This window comes from Lithobates pipiens, unplaced genomic scaffold (genome assembly GCF_037356315.1).
Source record: "Lithobates pipiens isolate NorthernLeopardFrog02 unplaced genomic scaffold, aLitPip1_a1.2 Scaffold_16, whole genome shotgun sequence".
NCBI lineage: Eukaryota > Metazoa > Chordata > Amphibia > Anura > Ranidae > Lithobates > Lithobates pipiens.
Window position 1 is genome coordinate 156522236 of NW_027507748.1, and position 23244 is coordinate 156545479.

Below are 23244 nucleotides of genomic sequence, written 5' to 3' on the forward strand. Positions count from 1 at the left end.
AAGCAGATCTAGACGTGACAGCAACACACTGTGGATGGTTCCAGCTTCCAACTCCAAAATTAACACAGGTAATGTTTTTTATAGTTCACCAACTACACAGCAGTATAACTTATCAATGTCATCAATGTATAGCAAAATAAGTATATTACATTTTACAATCATAGGTTTGTGAAGAAATACCAATGCTGGCCATAGATGCACATGATTTTTACAATTATCAGCTGAAGCATATTGATGATGCATCCATTTGTGATTTTGTATAGGACTGCATTATTTCTAATTCAATGCAAATTAAGATAATTATCCAATAAATTTCATCCAATCAATTTCTACACTGTAAAACATCAAAATAAAAAAAGTATTTTGATTTTATACATAAACACATCTCCCGCTGGAAAAGACTAATAATATTTTATCCTTCATCTTTTATTTAACCTTACAAAAAACTGTCTGAAAGTCCACACGTCTTTCTCCACCCCCACACCAGCCGCGATCAGCCAGGAAACGGTTGTGAGGAGAGCTGGCTGCATCACACAGAGGATTTCCTGCTGTGACACAGCCTGGATCTGAAAAGCCAGCCGCTGTCAAACAAAGTCTGCCTCATATGATAGACAGCACACTGGTCCAATGCTGGAAAATGTAATCAGTGTGCTGTCTATCATAGGTCCAGGAGGCGGGACTTTGTTTGATAGGGGCTGGCATTTCAGATCCAAGATGTATCAAAGCGGGAGATGCTTTCTCTCTCTGTGTCCGGCCGGCTCTCCTTACAATGCCTCCCTGCAATCCCCATGTAGTGATAGGCTGCACTGATGGGTCGGCACTTATGGCCACTGATGAGGTAGCAATGGTGGCCAATGATGAGGTTGCAATGGTGGCCACTGATGAGGTTGCAATGGTGGCCACTGATGAGGTTGCAATGGTGGCCACTGATGAGGTAGTAATGGTGGCCACTGATGAGGTAGCAATGGTGGCCACTGATGAGGTAGCAATGGTGGCCACTGATGAGGTAGCAATGGTGGCCACTGATGAGGTAGCAATGGTGGCCACTAATGAGGTTGCACTGATTGCCACCGATATGCTGTACTGATAAGGCTGCATTGATAAGTCAGGACTGATGGGCACTGATATGATTTTAATACTATGAGCAAACAAGCAGGACAAAACTCTGGATACCGACACACTGGAAAAAGACTTGAAATCCCATCTTTAATTGAAACAACGTGGGTCACATCAAAACAAAACCAAAAAATCCACAGCAAAAGAAAAGAATAACAAGATACAGGAAAATACGACGCGTTTCGCACCGTAATCAGTGCTTACTCATAGCTATGGGATTTCAAGTCTTTTTCCAGTGTGCGGCTATCCAGAGTTTTGTCCTGCTTGTTTGCTCATGGTGTGTGTAATGGTCAGCACATGGGGCTCATCAATAGAAGACATAGCTTCAGTCCGAGGATTACTCTGGAGCGGTGGTTCATCCTTTCTACGATTTTAATATTGTAAAATTTATTGTTAGTGTTTATTTTTGCAACTTAATTCTGTATAAAACATTTAACAGTGTCATTTCATGAGAAGTGACATTTGGATCACTTTCTTATAACACAAAAAAAGAGTTCAAGTTTTCAACTAGCTAAATGCAGAGATTTCCACAAGGTTTCTAAATTATATGACCATCTATAACTGCCAATTTTATGACAATGTCTTTTCACTTTAAATATAAGAATAGAGAATCACTTCAGCAGGGAGGCAAGACCACATATCCCCAAACACTTGAATGAAATCTGCTTCTGGATTCCTAAAGCATGCAAACATCATTAACTTTCTTCAGCTCAGAAGAAAGGCCAGAACTGCTACTATGACAATGTGGCAGTGGAGAACAATTCCTTTTATTTATGTTAGTGCAAAAATATATTAGTATGTAAGATAAAAAGATAATACCTGTGGGTGACAGATCTCCAAGCCCTTCAGTTTAGCATCTTCCATCCACACCGAGTTGTGAGGCAATACACGACTTCTGAAGCTCACGGTGCTATAGAATGACATTAGAAGACGACATTTGTGAAAAAAATCCAGAAAGATACTTTCCCCATCCATATTCAAAAGGACTTGTATTTACCCCTATGCACATACTTTGTATCTAGTGTGTTCAGAAACATGTCATGCACAATTTTCCTTTCTTCTGCTTCTGGAGCCATTTTCAAAAGAGATGCAGTACTGAACGCAACTCGCCTCGACTTATTCACTGTCAGAGGATAAAAAGCATTAGTTGGAAACATGACACACTAGAAATTTCTGTTTTGCACTAGTTTTTATAATAACCCCCAGTGGCCCTTAACGTGTCCTCTCTGCTCTCCCCCCCCCCCAACCCCCTCCTTCCTGCCTGTCAGCACCCTCTCTGTCTCTGCTCTGCTCATCCCCCCCCCTCCCCCACCGCTATTATTGAAAAAAAAAATATATTGTTACTGCCAGCCTATCTATTAGAGGCCGACATACCACATTGTAAATTCCTTCTAAAAATTAGCAATCTTAATAGCCACCATATTTATCGGTGTATAACACGCATTTTCGAGTTCTGCCGGAAATCACAGAGCCGTCATCTCCTCTCCACTCGGCTCTCACGTCATACACACAGTCCCACCTCCACCACCGGCTTTGGACCAGTGTTCTGTCTATCAAAGGAGCTGGTCCAATGCAGATGGCAGAGGCAGGACTGTGTATGTGACAGTCAACTGAGAGCCAAGGAAACAGATGATGGCTCAGTGACTTCATATGAGATGGTGAGCTGCATTTATAGGGGAGATGGGCACAGAACAGGCTGCAGATGAGCACAGAACAGGCTGCACTGAAGCTGCAGATGGGCACTAATCAGGCTGCATTGATTTTCACTGACCATTAGACCCCTTTCACACGAGGGCGTTTTGCAGGCGCTATAGCATTAGAAATAGCGCCTGCAATCCGCCCTCAAACTGCTGCTCCATTGTCTCCAGTGTGAAAGCCGAGGGCTTTCACAATGGAGCAGTGCGCTGGCAGGGCATCAGGAAAAGTCCTGCCAGCAGCTTCTTTGGAACGGTGAAGGAGCGGTGTGTTTACTGCACCTCCACCGCTGCTCCCCATTGAAAAAGATTTTTTTTTTTTTATTTAAAAAAAGAAAAAGTTTTTCCCTGAAACTTCCCTCTTAAATTGGAGTGCGTGTTATACACCGGCGCGGCAAGCCGATACATACGCTATTTAGAGCTGTCTTCAGGACGGTCACGTGAGTCGCAGCTGCTTTACAGCTCCAAGACAGGGCTTCTGCAAGAGGTGCCGAGTGGCCACATGATCTCCCCAGCTGACATCAGAGGGAGATCATAGTCCCTCCAGCAGTAGCCGTGTGTCGGAGCGGAAAAACAGCTGCGAGTCACGTAAACAACCTGAAATAAATAGCTATTTAGAATGCTCATTTTTAGAAAGGATTTACACAGCGTGGTATGCCAGCCTCTAATAGAGCGGCTGGCAGTTTTTTGTTTTTTTTTTAAAAGGCTCAACAAATACTTTAAACTTGAATATGTTTGACCATCATCATTTTAGTAGAAGTTAAAGTGAAATGCAAGTCTAATACCAACTATAATATTCTTAAAAACATTCCCTCCACCTCCTCCTACCTGCACTGTGTAAAGAAAGATCTGTATACTTACCTTTTTTTTATTTTATCCAAACTGGTCATGTTATTTAGTAAGTCCATCTGTCCTATGTCATTGAGCGCTCCACAACAGGTGGGTATTCTGGGATCTGTGACTTAACCCATAGGCTCCCATAGCCATAGCTGTTGTCAGCACTCCTCTCCCCTGCAGCAGGTGCTCACTAACACGGGAGCTGGAGCTGTACAGGTGTAGACTAAAATAGAGCAAGTATACAGATCTTTTTTTGTACAGAGTAGACAGGATAGGTGGGGTGGGCCACCACTCCTAAGAACTAGTGGATTCTTGTCTCTCAAACCTATACTAGGCTTCAGTAAAATAACTCATAACGGTGTTGTTAAAATATATATCTAGACAGGATTGCCTCAAATATGTTTTCTAGTTTTCATCTTAGCTCCTCATTACTATGCAACAAGAATGACAATTAGAAGATGACTAGACGGTTACCTTGGTCAACTGCTTAGTATAAAACAGTGTGGGTCACACCACCTCCCCCTTTTCTTCTTTATGTCATATAAAGCCATGATAATAATGCACAAATGTAATTAATTTGTTCAAACATGGTTTTAACCATCAGGTTAGATCAGCCTTTCTCAACCAAGCTTCTATAGAAATATAGGGCTCCTCCAGAGATTGCTGGGCATTCCCTGAGCAATGCCTCCCTCTCAGATAAGTAACTACTGACAATGAACCTTTTAGCAATCCCCAACAAGCACAAATGTAAGGAGCATTCTTTCCAATGACCATCACACTAAGGTGCTGTAATCTAGATAGATAGTAGATATAGCATATTTTATTAGGGGTTCCCTGGGACAGCGAAGTTATTCCAAAGGTACCTGCATGTTAAAAAAAAAAAGTTGTGATAGGGTGGGTTAAATGAACACTTACATTCCCCTTGCTTGAAAAGATTTTCCTCTTCTTCTCCATTAGGAACTAAAGGATTAACAAATGCTGGCCTAAGGACATTAATAAGTCATGAGAAGTTACATTTTTATAACAAAAACCACTAAAAAGTCCAGCGCTATTACACTCACTCTGGACACATATTACAAAAGAACACAGCACGCAGTCATATGCCAGCAATTCAATAAATGTTCCAAGCTCCTGCTGCTAAGCGCATATCAACGGAGTCAAAGTTAAACCAGAAGAGAGATAAAAATAACACAGGCTCCAAGGCGGCTGATGGTGGTCCATTCCCTAGGTAACCCAACCTTTAACAACATTATCATCACTATACTATATTCTTTTGAAACGCTGGACCATTCATCTCACAGTAATTATCTAGTGGACTCTCCACAAACATGCAACAGTTTACGCAATTCTCAAAATTCTATGCGCTGTGTTATTCTTATCTCTACTTATTATAACAATAGGCTATCCCAATACACATTCTTGGATAAAGGTGATCTGTAGAAAATGTAACCATTTATATTCAGCACCTATTTACCTCCTGTTTTCTGGATCCCGAGCCACCATAACAAACGTTGCATCCAACACAGGACTGTAAACACCGTCATGAAGCTGTAACCATAAAAAAAACACAAAGAAGGTCTGTTATGTAGTTATTTGCCAAGTAATCTGCTTCATGGCTAATTAAACTGATTGTAAAGTCAGAAGATTTTTTTTATCTTATCTTAATACATTCTATGCATTAAGATAAAAAAAAAAAAAACCCTTGTGGAAAATTTTACACAAACCAGCGATTGTGAAGCAATTTCATAGCTATATGTGTGACTAATGACTAAGTATGAGAATTACCTGCAGTTTATAGGGATAATCTCATATTATTAAAATAGAGAATTAGTACTACTGTTTCACACTTGGTGACAATTGACAACTTGCTAGTGCATATAGTCCTTGGAGTATTTGAATATCTTCCCATTTCTCAAGTCATTTACAACTCATCAGGATAAGACTATTAGGAGGATGTATAACATACACATGTATTTGTTGACTGACTGACAATTGGGAGCCCTTCAAGTGTTTTTTCATCTAATGCATCTTAGGCTGTGCTCTGTTCCACTGTGGGACAGTGAGATATAACCTGTTTTTCAAGAATACACTGCCCCGCACTAGGAATTGTTTGCATGACCCTTGACTTATGGGTGATCTATGTGTTATTAGGTATATTTAGGGGGTGTTCCTATACTACGGGAGAGATTAGGTCTGCAGACCGTGTTATCTGGTTGTCCCTTCTATTTGTGGGGGGGTTTCCATATACACCTATGACACGGTTTGTGTTTTAGTTTTTGGGCAAGGTTAGACCACTGAGGAGAACCCCCCCCCCTTTTTTCTATCTTAGGGGCCTCCCCCTCTAGCCTAAATATATATATATATATATATATATATATATATATATATATATATATATATATATATATATATATAGGGATTGGTGCTTTTTTCTATGTATATCGCTTTTTTAAAGGTAATAAAATTATTGTCGTTTAAAGCGTGTAGGTGTGTGGAGATCTATTTGTTTTTAATTTTTTTGAGTTGATTTATTACATAATACATACTTGTAACATATGCATTTTGACTTCCATTGATGTTTTCCCAACCCATGACACATGGCCTGTCAGCTTAATGTCACAGTCAGGAGAAATGATCTGCTTGCGTAGATCTGAAATATATAATAAACACAGTGTAATATAGTAAAGCAAAGCATTTATCATATACATACAAAATTATATAATATATATATTTATTATACACACACACACACACACAATCTCACAAAAGCGAGTACATCCCTCACATTTTTGTAAATATTTTATTATACCTTTTCATGTGACAACACTGAAGAAAACACTTTGCTACAATGTAAAGTAGTGAGTGTACAGCTTGTATAACAGTGCGAATTTTCTGACCCCCTCAAAATAACTCAACACACAGCAATTAAACTGCTGGCAACAAAAGTGAGTGCACCCCTAAGTGAAAATGTCCAAATTGGCCCCAAAGTGTCAATATTTTGTGTGGCCACCATTATTTTCCATGACTGCCTTAACCCTCTTGGGCATGGAGATCACAAGTCCTCTTCCAGTCTTCCATGACGACCTCACAGAGCTGCTGGATGTTAGAGACCTTGCGCTCCTCCACCTTCCGTTTGAGGATGCCCCACAGGTGCTCAATAGGGTTTAGGTCTGGAGACATGCTTGGCCAGTCCATCACCTTTAACATCAGCTTCTTTAGCAAGGCAGTGGTCATCTTGGAGGTGTGTTTGGGTCATTATGTTGGAATACTGCCAAGCGGCCCAGTCTCCGAAGGGAGGGGGATCATGCTCTGCTTTAGTATGTCACAGTACATGTTGGCATTCATAGTTCCCTCAATGAACTGTAGATCCCCAGTGCTGGCAGCACTCATGCAGCCCCAGACCATGACACTCCCACCACCATGCTTGACTGTAGGTAAGACACACTTGTCTTCGTACTCCTCACCTGGTTGCCATGACACACGCTTGACATCATCTGAACCAAATAAGTTTATTTTGGTTTCATCAGACCACGGGGCGTAGTTCCAGTAATCCATGTTCTTGGACAAGAAGTCTGCTTGTCTTCAGCAAACTGTTTGCGGCCTTTCTTGTGCATCATCTTTAGAAGAGGCTTCCTTCTGGCACGACAGCAATGCAGACCAATTTGAAGCAGTGTGCGGCGTATGGTCTGAGCATTGACAGGCTGACCCTCCACCCCTTCAACCTCTGCAGCAATATTGGCAGGACTCATAGGTCTATTTCCCAAAGACAACCTCTGGATATGACGCTGAGAATGTGCACTCAATCTTCTTTGGTCGACAATGGCAAAGCATGTTCTGAGCAGAACCTGTCCTGTTTAACTGCTGTATGATCTTGGCAACCATGCTGCAGCTGTTTCAGGGTCTTGGCAATCTTCTTATAGCCTGGGCCATCTTTATGTAGAGCAACAATTCTTTTTTCAGATCCCCAGAGAATTCTTTGCCATGAGGTGCCATGTTGAACGTCCAGTGACCAGTATGAGAGAGTGAAAGCGATAAACAGAAAATTTAAACACACCTGCTCCCCATTCACACCTGAGACCTTGAGTCACAGGACACCGTGGAGGGTAAATTGGGCCCAATTTGGACACGTTCACTTAGAGGTGTACTCACTTTTGTTGCCAGTGGTTTAGACATTAATGGCTGTGTGTCGAGTTATTTTGAGGGGACAGCAAATTGACACGGTATAGCTGCGCTGCCCCATTGATTTCAAAGGGTAGGAGTGGTTTAGGAGCGGTGAATACACTTCTCCTTTCACCGCTCCAAAGATGCGGCTAGCAGGACTTTCACCATCCTGTTAGCGCACCGCTCCAGTGTGAAAGGGGGCGTTTTTTCAGGCGCTATTTTTAGCGCTGTAGTGCCTGAAAACCGCCCCAGTGTGAAAGGGGCCTTAGTGTCTCATAGCATATAGTTGTTGGTAAATCTAAAGAAGAAGATTATAAAAGTTGAATTTTGTGACCAGCATAAAATGTTTTTTTTAATGGAAAAATCTTTTTTGTTTTAGAATGTGGAAAGATTGGAACCGTTTTAGCATTGGTTGAAAGGAAATCTAATATTTTTGGAGTTGCCATCAGAACAGGCGAGGGGAAATCTTTCAATGGTGAAACCTATTGACAACTTGGTCACACACTTCAAATTTTGTCTGGTTTCGCGTTGAACTTCAATTAGTGGGTATTGGTCTTCCCACTCCTACCTGGCCTGATTGAAAAATCTAAGGCTGGACATAGATGCTTTTTTTATTTCTTCAATCGCAAAAAAAAAAAAAAAAACCCCAATGGGTTACCCCATCCACACATGCAAGTAATACTCCCTGCTGTGTCATTGTAATCCGACAGATCCAACCAGATACATCTGATGTTTGGGATTTTTTGACAGCCATATAATGTATAATATACCTAATAAAACATTTACCTAAAAAAAAAAAAAAAAAAAAAAAAAAAGAATTGTGCTATAATAGATAGATAGGGTTGCACCTATACTATACCTGTACGGATAGCGATACTAAGCATTTTTGCACGTTCTTAGACACATGCAAATGTTCTGATACCTGAAATCGAAACCTTTGTGGTACCATTTGAGCCCATACAAAATGGATGGGCTCAGATCACACTGGTATTCGCAGGGAAAAAATTTTTTTTTATGACATCGGTGCAACCGCAATAGATAATGCACACCACCATCCATACAAAGAATATCAATGGATATCAATTACTTGACTTCAAATATTTACTGTGAATGGATTATCATAGAGTTTGAGTAAAAAACAGAACTGGTACCAAATCTGCAATTTTTCATCTCAGGTATGTTTTTTCACTCACCAATCTTGTCCACTAAGGCAGTGACTATTGAAAGAGGAGATGTGTTACGTGATTCACACTTGGTGTGGGTGTAGCAGATGAGAACTAGTACAGAAAAGCAAAAATCAGCATATACTGTAATAACGTTCAAATACTTCAACATAGAGCTTGTTATGACTGCCTACAGTGTTATAAGCTGGCCATACACGAGTACAATTTCATTCAAAATTTTTAGATTTAAGATTTTTTTTTACTAATGGAGGTCATATCATTGTTTATTTTCAACCACATTGATGAGAAAATTCAAAAGAGCAGGATGGAATAATTACTTACCTGAGCCTGATTGGGAGCCTGCTGCTGTCAATCAAATCCAGTTAGCAGGGAGCGGGAGGGGTGGGGGGGGGGGGGTTAACGGCTGAGCCAGGCTGTGTGTCTATAAAACACACAGAGCCCAGCTCAGTAGAAAGCCCTCATGTCTGCCCCTATAGAAAGCTATGGAGGCAGACACTGAAGAGAAGGAGCAGACAGCGCCACCAGGCAACCCCAGAAGAGGAGGTTTGGGGGGGGGGGGGGACACAGAACAGGGACAAGTGAACACACTTCCCTGTTCTGTTCTGAAAGGAGTGACAGATCGTGTGTCCATATTAGCTAGGAACCACGATCTGTCACTTCCTGTAGTTAGTCCCTCCCACTTCAGTTAGAATCACCTCCCAGGGAACACAGTTAACCCCTTCACTGCCAGTGACATAACAGTAACCAGTGCATTGTTAATGGCACTGATCGCTGTATTAATGCCAATGGTTCCACAAATGTGTCAAAATTGTCCAATGTGTCTTCTATAATGTTGCAGTCACGAAAATAAATAAGAAAATCGCAGATTGCCGCCTTTACTAGTAAAATAATAAAAATGCTATAAATCTATCCCCTATTTTGTAGACGCTATCATTTTTGCGCAAACTAATCAATATACACTTATTGCGATCTTTTTTAAGCAAAAATATGTAGAAGAATACATATCGGCCTTAACTGAGGAAAAATAAATACATCTTTATATATATTTTTTTGGGGATATTTATAGCAAAAAGTAAAAAAAATAATTTTTTTCAAAATTGTCGTTTTTTTTGGTTTATAGCACAAAAAATAAATACCGCAGAGGCGATCAAATACCACCAAAAGAAAGCTCTATTTGTGGGAAAAAAAGGACGTCAATTTTGTTTGGGTACATCGCACAACCGCGCAATTGTCAGTTAAAGCGATGCAGTGCCGAATCGCAAAAAGTGCTCTGGTCAGGAAGGGGGGTAAATTCTTCCCGGGGCTGATTTGGTTAAACCTGAAACTGTCTTGATATAAACGTCTTGTAATATCCTACACAGCAAAGGGAGAGACAGTTGAACAAGCTTACAGGTGGTAAGCAGAGGTATGACCTCATCAATATGCTAAGGCCATTAATTCTCCAATCCACTGGCTGGGGGAGAATAGGAAACAAAGGAAGCAAGCAAGGAGGCATTGTTCCTATATTGAATATAAAGGGGTGGGTCCTGCGCAAATCGTGCCACTCAAATAAAATACACAAATTCAAAATAATATAAATATGTGCATACATACAATGCCGTGAAAAAAAATATAGTCCAAAAAACAGCACGCATAAAAATATATAAAAAATATATAAAAAAATGGAAAAAAGGTTTAATGATAGAACAATAATAAAATGTCCGCTACTCAAGGCTCCCAGAACTCTCACCTTTAAACGAAGTGAATAAGCAAATCAAACAAACTCCAGGATTCTCTTATTTCATTCATAAATAATAAATAATAAGCATCAGGAAATCCAAAGGAGGGATGCAATGATACAATTCCGCCACTAGAGGGCCAGTCCCAGCTTCCAGAACAGGTGAAATGGATCTTCACTTCTATTTCACAGTGTATGGCTCAAAATAAGAGAGAGGAGGGGGAGAGAGAGAAACAGGAGACTTCCATAGTGTAGTAGTTTAAAAAACGGCAGGTAGATTTATTAAAAAGCAGTAAAGACTCTCACATTTTAATTGCAAAAACAAGCACAACCAGGAAGAGGGTATAATGACAACTTCCTCCCGCCTTACTCTACTTCCGGTTCGTCCTCTGGCCAATCCCTACGCGTTACGTCATGTGACTTCTTCATGGGGATTGTGCTTGTTTTTGCAATTAAAATGTGAGAGTCTTTACTGCTTTTTAATAAATCTACCTGCCGTTTTTTAAACTACTACACTATGGAAGTCTCCTGTTTCTCTCTCTCCCCCTCCTCTCTCTTATTTTGAGCCATACACTGTGAAATAGAAGTGAAGATCCATTTCACCTGTTCTGGAAGCTGGGACTGGCCCTCTAGTGGCGGAATTGTATCATTGCATCCCTCCTTTGGATTTCCTGATGGCTATTATTTATCATTTATGAATGAAATAAGAGAATCCTGGAGTTTGTTTGATTTGCTTATTCACTTCGTTTAAAGGTGAGAGTTCTGGGAGCCTTGAGTAGCGGACATTTTATTATTGTTCTATCATTAAACCTTTTTTCCATTTTTTTATATATTTTTTATATATTTTTATGCGTGCTGTTTTTTGGACTATATTTTTTTTCACGGCATTGTATGTATGCACATATTTATATTATTTTGAATTTGTGTATTTTATTTGAGTGGCACGATTTGCGCAGGACCCACCCCTTTATATTCATTATTTGATAGTTTGTGCTCACTATTTTGTCCTGCTGCATTTTTTAGTTAGCATTTGCACTTTATATCACTCAGGCTCTTTTTCACAGCATCTGTGTTTCATTATATCTGATTTTGGATTTTGTTCCACTTTAGTCACTTATTACCACTTAGCGGCGCGAAGGCTGACCACTTTTATTGTTCCTATATTCACCCATCAGAGGAATTAGTACCATTACAACGATCTTCAGCGGTGGAGAGGTAATAAACTGTGCACACCGAGGATGATGCTTGCAGTTACTTACAAGGCATATGACTGAGCTAAGCAGACTATTCTTCCTGAAGTGAAAGCTGATCTCCAGCTTTGCTTTCACTTTAACGAGTCCATTGTTCATGACCCAAAAAGGTACTAACTGTGGGGGATGAGGTGATGGAGAAAATTAAAATACAGTTGTTAGGTGTGTGTAGGATAGGCTTCTGTGAAGACAAGCATGATGGATGTGGTGTCAGATCCTAAAATCCGAAATCTCAGACAGGTTAACCAAAAGCGTTACTTCCGGTCCCGTGGAACGCACGCCACGAACAATGTTTTTATACCTACGAATCTATGTTTGAGGCTTGTTCGATCGTATTTTTTGTAAGTACCCACTCCCTTGTACAATAAAATCTTTTAATGGTACTTCAGTGTCTTCCATTTTTTCTTCACTTTTGAGTACCTGTCTGTTCTGCTGAGAAACTTCTCAAAGAGATTTTCGGATTTGAGGATCTGACACCACATCCATCATCCCTGGACACCTTTACAAAGCTTTAAGTGACCCGCCAGACTGAAAAGCTGGGGGTCGTCTCAATCCGGTGAGTTGGGACACATGAAGGGGTGTTGTACACCTGAATATTTCTGAAGCTGTCTTCAGGAAGTAGAATTGTATGCAACACTAAAAGGTGTGGTTGGATAAGTAGAAGAACCAGCGAAGAGTGCAGTCACGAAGACCAAAGGCATGGAGTTTTTTTTGAGGAGGAGAGGGTGGTCAACCGTATCAAAGGCAGCAGAACGGTCCAAGAGTAGGAGTACAGAGTAGCGTCCATTGGTTTTGGCCATTAGTAGATAGTTTGTTAGTTTTAGGAGATCCATTTATGTCAAGTGTTGGGGACAAAATCCAGACTGACCCCCTGGCTTCAGTCTCTCCTGCGGGCACATTCTTTTTGCAAATCTTGAGCCTATTGAGGCTTTTTGCTTATTTTGAGTAAAACCTTTTGTATATGAGAATTGAGGCACCTACAGATTTGTGCAACCCGTGTTTTCTTTACACAGAAGATTTAGAAGGGTGGACCAAAAGGGAAGTAGTCATGGCCAAATACCAGTCTGGGACAAAGCCACACAAACCAATGACAGGCATTTGTATGAAATGGTCCCAATACATCTATCTTTGATTTACTATCTCAGAATTATCAACTTACCACCCAACTTTTTGCTCTTCACCCCTGAGGAAAGTTTTCAGCAACTAGAAACGCGTCGGGTGTGGGGTCATCAGCTTAGAGTATGATTAATATTTATTGGTTGTTTTTTTTTAATGCAATTATGCGTTTATAACATTTTGCTACACCATTGGGACACGGTTTGCTTAGTGGTCCCTCTGGTTTTAATGTATTTATGTGCATCTTTTGTTCTGTATTTGTTAATAAAATATTTATGTTTTTGATTTGTGTGTTGTGTTGGTGGTCACTTATAATCTCATTTATATAGGGGGATTTTTTTTGTTGAGAGTGTAGAATAGAGTCAGAGTGAATGTAGCATTTGCGAGGGAACAGGAGCCAGAGGGCAGGTGGTTAGCTGGACATTGGCAAGTAGTTTAGCAACCTCCTCTATAGTTGTGAGGTTGAAAGAGGGAAGTAATGATTGTACCCGAGGGCACGAGGTGTAAAGTGTGGAGGGTATCTGAATAGTAGAAAACTCCTTGCGAATTGTATCAATCTTCTGTTTGAAGTAATTGGCGATCTCCTGGGCAGTGAGTGAGTTAGTGGGTGGAGGCAGTGGAGGACAAAAGTAGAAAGTTGAAGGTAGAGAAGAGTTGACGGGGATGGGATAAGATTTTAATGAGAGTGATAAAATAGGTTTGCTTTGCAGTGAGGAGACTGGAATTACATTTTTGGAACGCAGATTTATATTGGTTGAAGTCTGAGACTTAGTCTTACATCACAGGCGCTCATGAGCACAACTATGTTTTTTCAGACTTCTAGTATCCTCTGTTTGCCAAGGTTGAAGGGGTCGGGAATGATTTTGTGTGTGTAGTGATGGAGGGGGCAGTGAGAACAGTGAGGCTAGTAGTGAAGCTTTGTAGACAGAAGTGGCTAGGTCGGTGCAGGATAGGGGTGAGATTTTGTCATAGAGGTCGTCGGTAGCAGAGAAGGGTTGAGATGACGCAGGTTTCTGCAGGTAACTTTTAAGCGGTTGGAGGGAGAGGAGGTGTAGGAGAGGGAGAGAGTGAAACTAATAAGGTAGTGGTGATCATATAGAGGGTAAGGAGAGTTGCATGGAGTGCATAGGTGGGAGAAAATAAGGTCAAGAGTATTGCCTTCAGAGCAAGTAGGAGCGTGTATCCATTGCTTCAGGTCAAAGGAACTGTATGCTAACAGATGCGCCTGCTGGAAGCACTGTATAGACTGTATGTAGCCTCAGCTACACACAGTATACAGCACTGTGACTCAACTGTGGAATGTGAACTTCTCATCCCACTCCCGGAACCAATTTGGAGTTGGCCTAAGCAGTGCTCAGTCATTCAGGGAGCAGCGTTGTAGTCTCCAAATACAATACTACCTGTGATTGGCCGATGTATAGATTGTGACATCATCCGCCCACCTCAGCCAATTCAGTAGTTAAAGTGAAACTAAAGCTGGAGGAGATCAGCTTTAATGGATCTACTTACCTGGACAAACTTTCTAATTGGTCTGCCAAAAAGTTGCCTGTCCTAGCACTGTCCTAAAACCAATGTATGTGCTATCCTTTTAAATATGGCAGTTTTAACAAAGCATACTTGACGCAATGGCCATATTATTAATTACGGTATCTAATACCCATATCCAATAGCCATATCTAAACCCATCTGTGAAGCACCTTCCTACTGTGTTTTTCCTTCTGTCAAACACAAATGCCATATAGGTTGATATAGTGAACAAAAAATGCAGCGCTTACATAAAAATAAATAAATAAAAAATCACCCCGCAGTGAGTAGAGTAATAAGGTGCAAATAGCAAATCAATGGCATAGCATAAACTATGTAAATAATGGTGAAATTAAGAAAAACACAATTCATATAAATAGATAAGTGTAAAAGTCCATGTGAAACATGTCATGTAAATCAGTAGAATAGAGTGAATGAATGGAACCTATAGCCTGAAACCAGACCTAGACCATATAAATAAACAATTGTCCCTTTAGCAACGGATGATTATTTCTCAGTGGCGTATAGCCGGAAATAACAACAATGCCAAACTTCCAGTGCCTGAAAAGTTGGGGCAATATAAACACCACCGACTTGACACCCTTGAGCGTTTCTTCACAACACACTGATTGTATACAAGGAAGGTAATGGGTACTCTTGCCGGAAGGTGTGGACCCAAACGCCTTAGTGGCGAGTCTTGTTTTTGTACCCCTCTTCACTGACGGCTTGTACATGCATGTGTTTTGTATTTGATTGATTTTGTATTTTTAATACATTTTTTTACCGGATTAATCTGCTCTATGAGGAGGCCTTTTGTTTTCCCTTTTTTTTTTTAAATATCCCCCCCCCATTTACCAACCTGGGTGTCAATACATGTAATTTCTGTGGAGTGCAAGTTGGCGGTATCCTATATTGGACATCCTGAGCGTGGAGAGTACGAAGGATTGTTCGATGCGGCTGAGGTCTACAGCATCCCCACGAGATGATTGATTGCTTCTAGTTGCAACTTGATGCTTGAATGACTCACCATTAAGGTGTGTGGGTCCACACCTTCGGGTAAGAGTACCGATTACCTTCCTTGTAGGCAATCTGTGTGTTGTGAAGAAACGCTCAAGGGTGTTGACTCGGTGGTGTTTATATTGCTCCAACTTTTCAGGCACTGGATGTTTGGCATTGTTGTTATGTCCAGCTATCCGCCACTGAGAAATAATCATCCATTGCTAAAGGGACAATTGTTTCTTTATATGATCTAGGTCTGGTTTCAGGCTATAGGTTTCATTCATTCACTCTATTCTACTGATTTACATGACATGTTTCACATGGACTTTTACACTTGCCTATCTATATGAATTGTGTTTTTCTTAATTTCACTATTATTTACATAGTTTATGCTATGCAATTGATTTGCTATTTGCACCTTATTACTCTACTCACGCACGGCGGGGTGATTTTTTTATTTATTTTTATGTAAGCGCTGCATTTTTTGTTCACTATTTTTTTTGCAATTGTATCATTGTAGATGCTGGCTGCTACACATTTTTTGATATTTCTTTGGTAGCGCAATTCTAATTATATTTGATATAGGTTGATATAGCAGAATATTTTACCTCCCAAGCTGTCAAGGTCCTCAAGAATTCTACCAAACCTATAAACAAAAAATGCAATAATTACAACCTTATAAAAATAAACGCATATACCACACATAAATTAATCACTTTATATTCCATATGAGGGGAGGGAGAAAAAAAAAAAGTTATGAGAGTTAAAATTTTGGCCACAAAAAAAAAACAATATTGTTCTTACCGTACATTGTTGTAAACATTAAGGTATTTTTCTCGTAGTTCCGGCTGGCTACCAAGTGGCAGCATGACCTCAGTGTAGCTGTCTGTCATTCTACGTGATGGGAGGTCTTCTTGCCTTTTGGCCAGTAAAGACTGTAGAGACTTTCTTTCCTCCATGGCTTGCACATGATCTCTATCAAAATACAGGAGATTTTATACAATACTTTCAAGGGTTGGCAAATTTGCACCCGCTATCTCGGCATACTAGGGAAAAGCACCTTACCGCCAGTTTGTAGAGACTCCAACTATTTCCCTAAGTTTATCACGCACTGAAAGAGAACCCAACAGTCACCATTACTATACAGTCAAGAACGGGATAGAGAGGCAGGCAGGACAATTGAAACAGACCGAAGAGGAGGAGACACAGCCATTGAAAACTGCTACCATATAGCCTAATTTATTTAGAATTAGTAAAAAAAAGAAGAATGCATTTCAATGCTAATACCTAGTAAAGCTAAATCTACGTAATACAAATCACAAAAAAAATCTCCCTGAATCTCCATAGTGACTACAGATTGCTATAGCCTTTATACCTTGTAAAAGCAGTAGTGAAAGATCAAACTCATGGTGACTGGAGCATTCGGCCAGCATATTGGTGTAAAGGGGAAGGCCAACGTAATTCAGACATTTTACCTATTCACAGCTCAAATACCAGTGCATCAAGTGCTACTGTTGTCAGACAACCTAAATTCCTTATGAATTCAAGCACCACTCGCCATGGAACAGGCATAAAAATATAATGAATCAAGGAATCATTTCATTTTTAACGCTCGTTACCCTCTGAAAATAATTTACGGCAATCATTTTGCCACCTACGTGATGGTGACGCCAGGACTGAACAAATCCCAGGTACCAGGTAGCCAACGGTGCTTAAAAATAACAGCTGCACCAAACTTTGGAGGTTTTCACTAGTTCTCAATTGAACCACAAAAAAATCCTACTGACTTCTGGATTGGACAGTCTCCAAATTTCATATGGATTTGGCCACCCTTGGGATGAGTACCTTACTCTCTATGCTTACAGAGATGTGCTTGTACACTGCAATTTGCTCCATCTATAACTATACCCAGCACTATAAACTACACAGCCTGTTCAATGGGGGGGGGGGGGGTAGGTGGACGACTCCGTGTCTGCTTAGTTTCTGAGCCCGCTCTGCTCTCTTGGGTGGCCAGGAGTATATGAACTCTGCTGTTTGGATTGGAAGGTAGTCATGAGTAAACAATCTGCCTAAACGGAAGAGTATGGATCCCCTTCCTTTTTTTTTTGTGGACCTGATGGTAGGCGAGTGTAAACCGACACAAGTCCATTTACACCAGCCTGTCCATAGGGACGACTGAACCTTCTGATCGGGTCCACCCAACAAACTGACCAGGAGACCTGATCAGAACAGCTGTGTGAAAGAGGCCTTATTCTTACTTTTGTCTATAACGCGATACAAAAGTAACTAAACATAACATTAATACCAAGCACAGTAGAAGCCAACGAAACCAAGTTAAGATAAAAAAAAAAAAAAAAAGAGAGAAACATATTCATGCATGTGCGAGCGGATTGATGGCGCATGCAACAATGCATTTTGCTGGCTGTGTTTTTCTAAAAGGTTAATTTTTTTAGAGCAGGTATATCCAAAAAAAAAATAGATCTAAATCACTATGTTGTTGTAAGTAGGGCAAGCTCGTTACATTTCTATACATGATAAAATTCTATACACGATTACAATTAAATTGAAATTCCAGCAATTCAGATCCTTTGTTAACAGCGAAGGCACACTAGGAGTTAAGTCCAAGGAGGTGCATGTCATCTCCTGAACTCATCTCTGTTATTAATGTCTGACAGGTTTACAGTACTCCCAGAAGATATTCACTGTAGTTCCGCAAGCACACTGCTGATCCTTCAGGTCTCAGGACCTTCCAAGTCGCTGAAACTACTATGCCTGCCCTTAACCCATCCTGCCCAAAACACAGAAGCCTTTGTATTAAGTGAACTTGTTCACAATATGCAAAGGCTTTTGTGAATGGGCAGCAGAGGGGGGAAGGACAGGCATAGCTGCTTTGTGCGCTCGTCTCCCCTCACTCACAGCCCTAAGTGTCTCATGTATACTCTGGTAGAGCCACAAATCTATTGGATATAATTAATAGAAATATGTTCAGGAGATGTAATGCTCCTCCTTAGACTTAACTCATAGTGTGCCTTCACTGTTTATAAAGTGGCTGGATTCCTGGAACGTTTGCACGTTTTATTGTACATTGTAAACCAAGTCACAGTCAATCACACTGTTCATTTAGAACACAAACCAGCTGGTTTATCTGTGCATGGAAGCAAATCAAACCAAACCAGCTGGTTTATCTGTGCATGGAAGCAAATCAAACCAAACCAGCTGGTTTATCTGTGCATGGAAGCAAATCAAACCAAGCATTGTCCAATGCATATTTGATTCTGTCTCTGTGAACGGTAATGCAAATACATGTAAATAACCTAATGCTCTGACAGACTTCTCAAAAGGACTTGATTTTCAGTTTCTTTTTTTAAAGTGTGAACACAGTCCCTCGCTATTACAAATTATGCAGCTGAGGGAGATCAAAAGGGTCAGTATACCTGGTGTGCAACAAATGTCCCACACGGAGTATCACCTTCGTTATCATGGCCACTACCCTGCCAGGTCAGGTAAATAGGATTTTCGGGGGGGGGGGGGGGGGGGGGGGGGTTCCCCCCTTTTTCAAATGGAGCTCAGGCAAGAAACCTGATTCAGTCCTGAAATTACCCAGTGTAACAAAACCATATACATGGATGGGTAACAACTTCATGACCAACACATGATCAACACATAAAAAAATTTGTAAGGAATTTTTAAGAAAAATGTATTAGAATCTACAAAAGGGAATATGATTTATTTATTTTTTTCTCATTTACATATAAAATTAATTGCATAAATTTAGGATAATATGCACAATCAACCATGATTCATTAGGTTTATTTATTAATACATTAAAGTGTGCTTGACAAGCACTTCAAAAAATTTCAGTGCTTCCATAATCAGCCACAGCAAAATGCGCAGGAGATAAGAGGCTTAAAGCAAAGCGAGTGCTATAAAAATGCTTTAAGTTACCACACACCATTATTCACATGGATAGGGATGCATCCTACAAGGGAAAACAAATATTTACACAAGCAAGGTACAACTGAGGCAAAATAAAATGTGAATACCTACAAGCACACACCTATGTATTGGTGGTCTCATGAATAGTATAAAACGGTCCCCCAACCTCCCAGTGAAAAGATGGAGTCTTCACGCGCCACGAGTAATGGCTGCCGCACACATTATACACGCTAAATTTACATTGCAAATCAAGCCATCATTTGCAACTTTAGTTTTTCAGATATAGTGACGCTTTATACACATATAGACATATGTCTAAAAGGTACACATGTCAGCTGGATAAAGTTATCCAATACAACAGCAAAGGAACATAAATCCTTTCACATGGGAGGCTGGGGGATGGTAAAAGCAGGCAGTTGAGCTGCAAATTTAACATAGCATGTCAAATTGACAGGTCGCACTGCCTGTCATACTTAAAATGGAAGTCCACCCTAACACTTAAATTCTCACCCTGCAATCATTAATGTGAGCCAAGTTCAACCCTTATGTCTCAAAATGAAAAAAATCACAGTTTTTCTACCTTTATTTTGCAGTATTCAGTGCCGTCACATGACTTAAATTCTACTTCCTTCCGAGACTAAAAGCAGCCAGTGGGTGTGGTCACTGAAAGCTAGTGACATCACTTCCTGGGAGGGACATTATTCCTGTGTATACAGGATGGAAGGAGCCGATTATAGGTTCCTGCCCTGTGTTCTCTCATTGTACATCCTAATTTATGAGAAAGTGAAGAAATAAAAAGCCCCATCCACAATGGGGGGATGGGAGGTGCAGTGTACATACTGTGCTCAGGAGAAGAGAGCTGGACAGGGTGGTGGTCAGTGTAGATGGAAATGCTCTGGGGTCTCGGCTCACAGTCTACAATGGTCATAGTACAGGCAACCACATTAGGGCTCAGTTTCCACTAGTGCAACTTGTCATGCGATTTTGGACACACGCCCTAAAAAATGCATTAAAGATTGTGCAGCCATAAGACCATGCAGACAGAACGAAATATTACAGCGCACACATACAAAAATGACATCTAACTCCTGCAAGGCTATTTAAAACACCTGAGCATATTCAGAAAATATGGGGATTTGGTCGCACCATATGGCCATATAGTGCTAAGCCCACTACTACCTAAAATTACTCAATTTTCTTTTGTTCTGTTTGGACACAAAGTCGCATGACAAGTCACAGCCCATTGATTTCAATGGCACCCGTTCCCATCTATGCAACTTTGAAAAAGGTCCCAGCAATACTTTGATGCAAATTTTATCCAGAGAGTGTAAAGTTGGATCAAAGTGGCACTCTAAATCGTGCAACTTTGTGGTCGCAATAGTGGAAAAGTGACTTGTCATGCGACTATGTGTCCAAAGTCGCATGGCAAGTCACAGCCCATTGATTTTAATGTTACCCGTTCCCATCTATGCGACTTTGAAAAGGTACCTGCAATGCTTTGATGAGACTTTGATTCAGAGAGCATAAAGTTGGATCAAAGCCGCACTCTAAATCGTGCAACTTTGGGGTTGCAATAGTGGAAACAGACTAAGGCTCTGGTTCCACTAGTATGAATTGTCATGCGGCTTTATGTGTCCAGAGTCGCACTAGTGGAAACGTAGCCTTTAACTCATTACTCACACGTAGTTCCCTCAGCTGGGCGTGTGCCACACCATGCATACAGTGCCCATCACAGTGCCATGCAGCAACAACAATGTGGTTGTACACTGTATAAAACCTGCAGCATGTTGCATTGTAATCTATATTACAGTTTCTAACAAACAGAACGCACTTTCAAAGCCAGGCTGCCCCCCCCCCCCCCCCCCCCTCAGAAGAAACTACTATCCAAAACAAGGCAATGAAGACAGGAGGAGATCTGAGAAGGAGGGATGGGGGCGGGGCAGGGCAGGTTTAGGCATGTCTGTCTAAAAAGGATTGGAGGGATGGGGGCGGGGCTGGCAAGACAGGGGCGGTTAAAAATGAGCAGTAGACATGCCTGTGTAGAAGAGAAAGGACAACGTTTTCAGGAAGTGAGTGGCTTCAGAAATAAGGAAATAAGGTTGTCCCTGAAAAACAGGAAGAAGTTCATTGTCTAGCTTTGATTAGACTTTCTAAGCTTGGCAATCAGTTATACGGAAAATAATGTCAAAGATATTTTACATGTAATTAATAGAAAAAGTATCATTTTTGACTTGACTTCCACTTTAACCATTCAAGTCAATGTGCTGCAACCACAAGCCAAATGATTTGAACCCAATTAAGCCCTGGTTCACACGGACAGTGGGAATGAACTCGCACAATTTCATTCCTACGTGTCAGTCCCAACTTCGGGGGCTATTTCAGAGACATCTGTGCGGGTTGCTGCATAGGTGTCAATGGAAATTGCACCCCAAAGTCGCCAAAAGTAGTACAGAAACAACTTTTGGGAATCTGTGTGGCGCCACAAATGCGGCGTCGCACCAATTTGGACGGGGCCATTTATGGCAATTGCCACCGATTTTGCATGCGAGTTGACATGTCATAGGCTAAATGGTTTTCTAGTTTGGAATTCGGGGCTGCATCCACTTAGCTACAATGTCCACTTTTCTACTGGTTAGAGATACAGGGAGGTTAGGAAGAGTTTGCTAGTGCATGTTGACTGCTCCCAATTCTATGACTCCACAGGGACCTATAGGAAGGTGGTTTGGAAGCTGCCATTGCTGACTTCTTTGAAAACAATAGGTCCCTGGTTTCCATTGTAGTGCAACAGTTTCAAGAGGTATTTGTATCCTTTATTTTCTCCTGGTGATCTGGCCACTAATACACTTCCTGGTTTAGGGTGTCCCCGGTCTATAACGGCACAACAGACACCTTTGGGCAGCATGATTGTCAGTCTGCGGAAAGGATAGTTTTAGATGTACTAACAGATTTAGATGAAAGGGACTAACAAATTAAAACTGAATACCAAATAATACTTTATAAGCAGTTACAGCAACAGTTGTTTTTCTCCCTTAGGGACAAAGGTTTTACAGAATTGGACCACTGTAATTAACCATGTTGGCCCCAGAAGGGTGACCCACTTCCTGACCAGGCCGTTTTTTTGCTATACGGCACTGCGTCGCTTTAAGTAAAATGTGCGCTGTGGTGCCACATTGTACCCAAACAAAATTGATGTGCTTTTTTTCCAATAAAAAAAAAAAAGACCGACAATTTTTAAAAATAAATAAATTTTTTACTTTCTGATGTAAAACATTTCCAAAAAAACAAAAACAAACCTGTATTCGTCAGTTTAGGCTGATATGTATTCTGCTACATATATTTTTGGTTAAAAAAAAAAAAAATAATGAAATAAATAATATCGCAATAAGCATATATTGATTGATTTGCGCAAAAGTTATCGCGTGTACAAAATAGAGGATCGATTTAAGGCATTTTTTTTTTTTTTTTTACTAGCAATGGCGTCGATCAGTGATTTTTAGTGGGACTGCGACATTGCGGCAGACAGATCGGACACCTGACATTTTTGACACTTCTTTTGGAACTAGTGACATTATTACAGTAATCAGTGCTAAAAATATGCACTATTATACTAATGACACTGGCAGAGAAGGGGTTAACATCAGGGGCTATCAAAGGGGTTAAATGTGTTCCCAGTTTGTGTTTTCTAACTGTATGGGGGACGGTGCAATTGG

General features: G+C 40.7%; 1 protein-coding gene across 3 annotated transcripts in view; it reads right to left on the reverse strand.

Moving 5' to 3' along the window:
• ACOT9 (acyl-CoA thioesterase 9) overlaps positions 1–23244 on the reverse strand; it is a 45910-nt gene that overhangs the window by 15449 nt on the left and 7217 nt on the right. The window contains exons 3-12 of one of the 3 annotated variants that reach the window (XM_077480693.1): positions 19551–19577; positions 16664–16709; positions 16403–16573; positions 16207–16244; positions 9002–9085; positions 6194–6297; positions 5122–5195; positions 4563–4630; positions 2128–2239; positions 1936–2026 (exon numbers count right to left, since the gene is read on the reverse strand). In XM_077480693.1, the coding sequence (XP_077336819.1) occupies positions 1936–2026; positions 2128–2239; positions 4563–4630; positions 5122–5195; positions 6194–6297; positions 9002–9085; positions 16207–16244; positions 16403–16573; positions 16664–16709; positions 19551–19577 (815 nt within the window). The remainder of the gene's footprint in view (positions 1–1935; positions 2027–2127; positions 2240–4562; positions 4631–5121; positions 5196–6193; positions 6298–9001; positions 9086–16206; positions 16245–16402; positions 16574–16663; positions 16710–19550; positions 19578–23244) is intronic. The other 2 variants (XM_077480694.1, XM_077480695.1) reach the window with 2 other exon arrangements.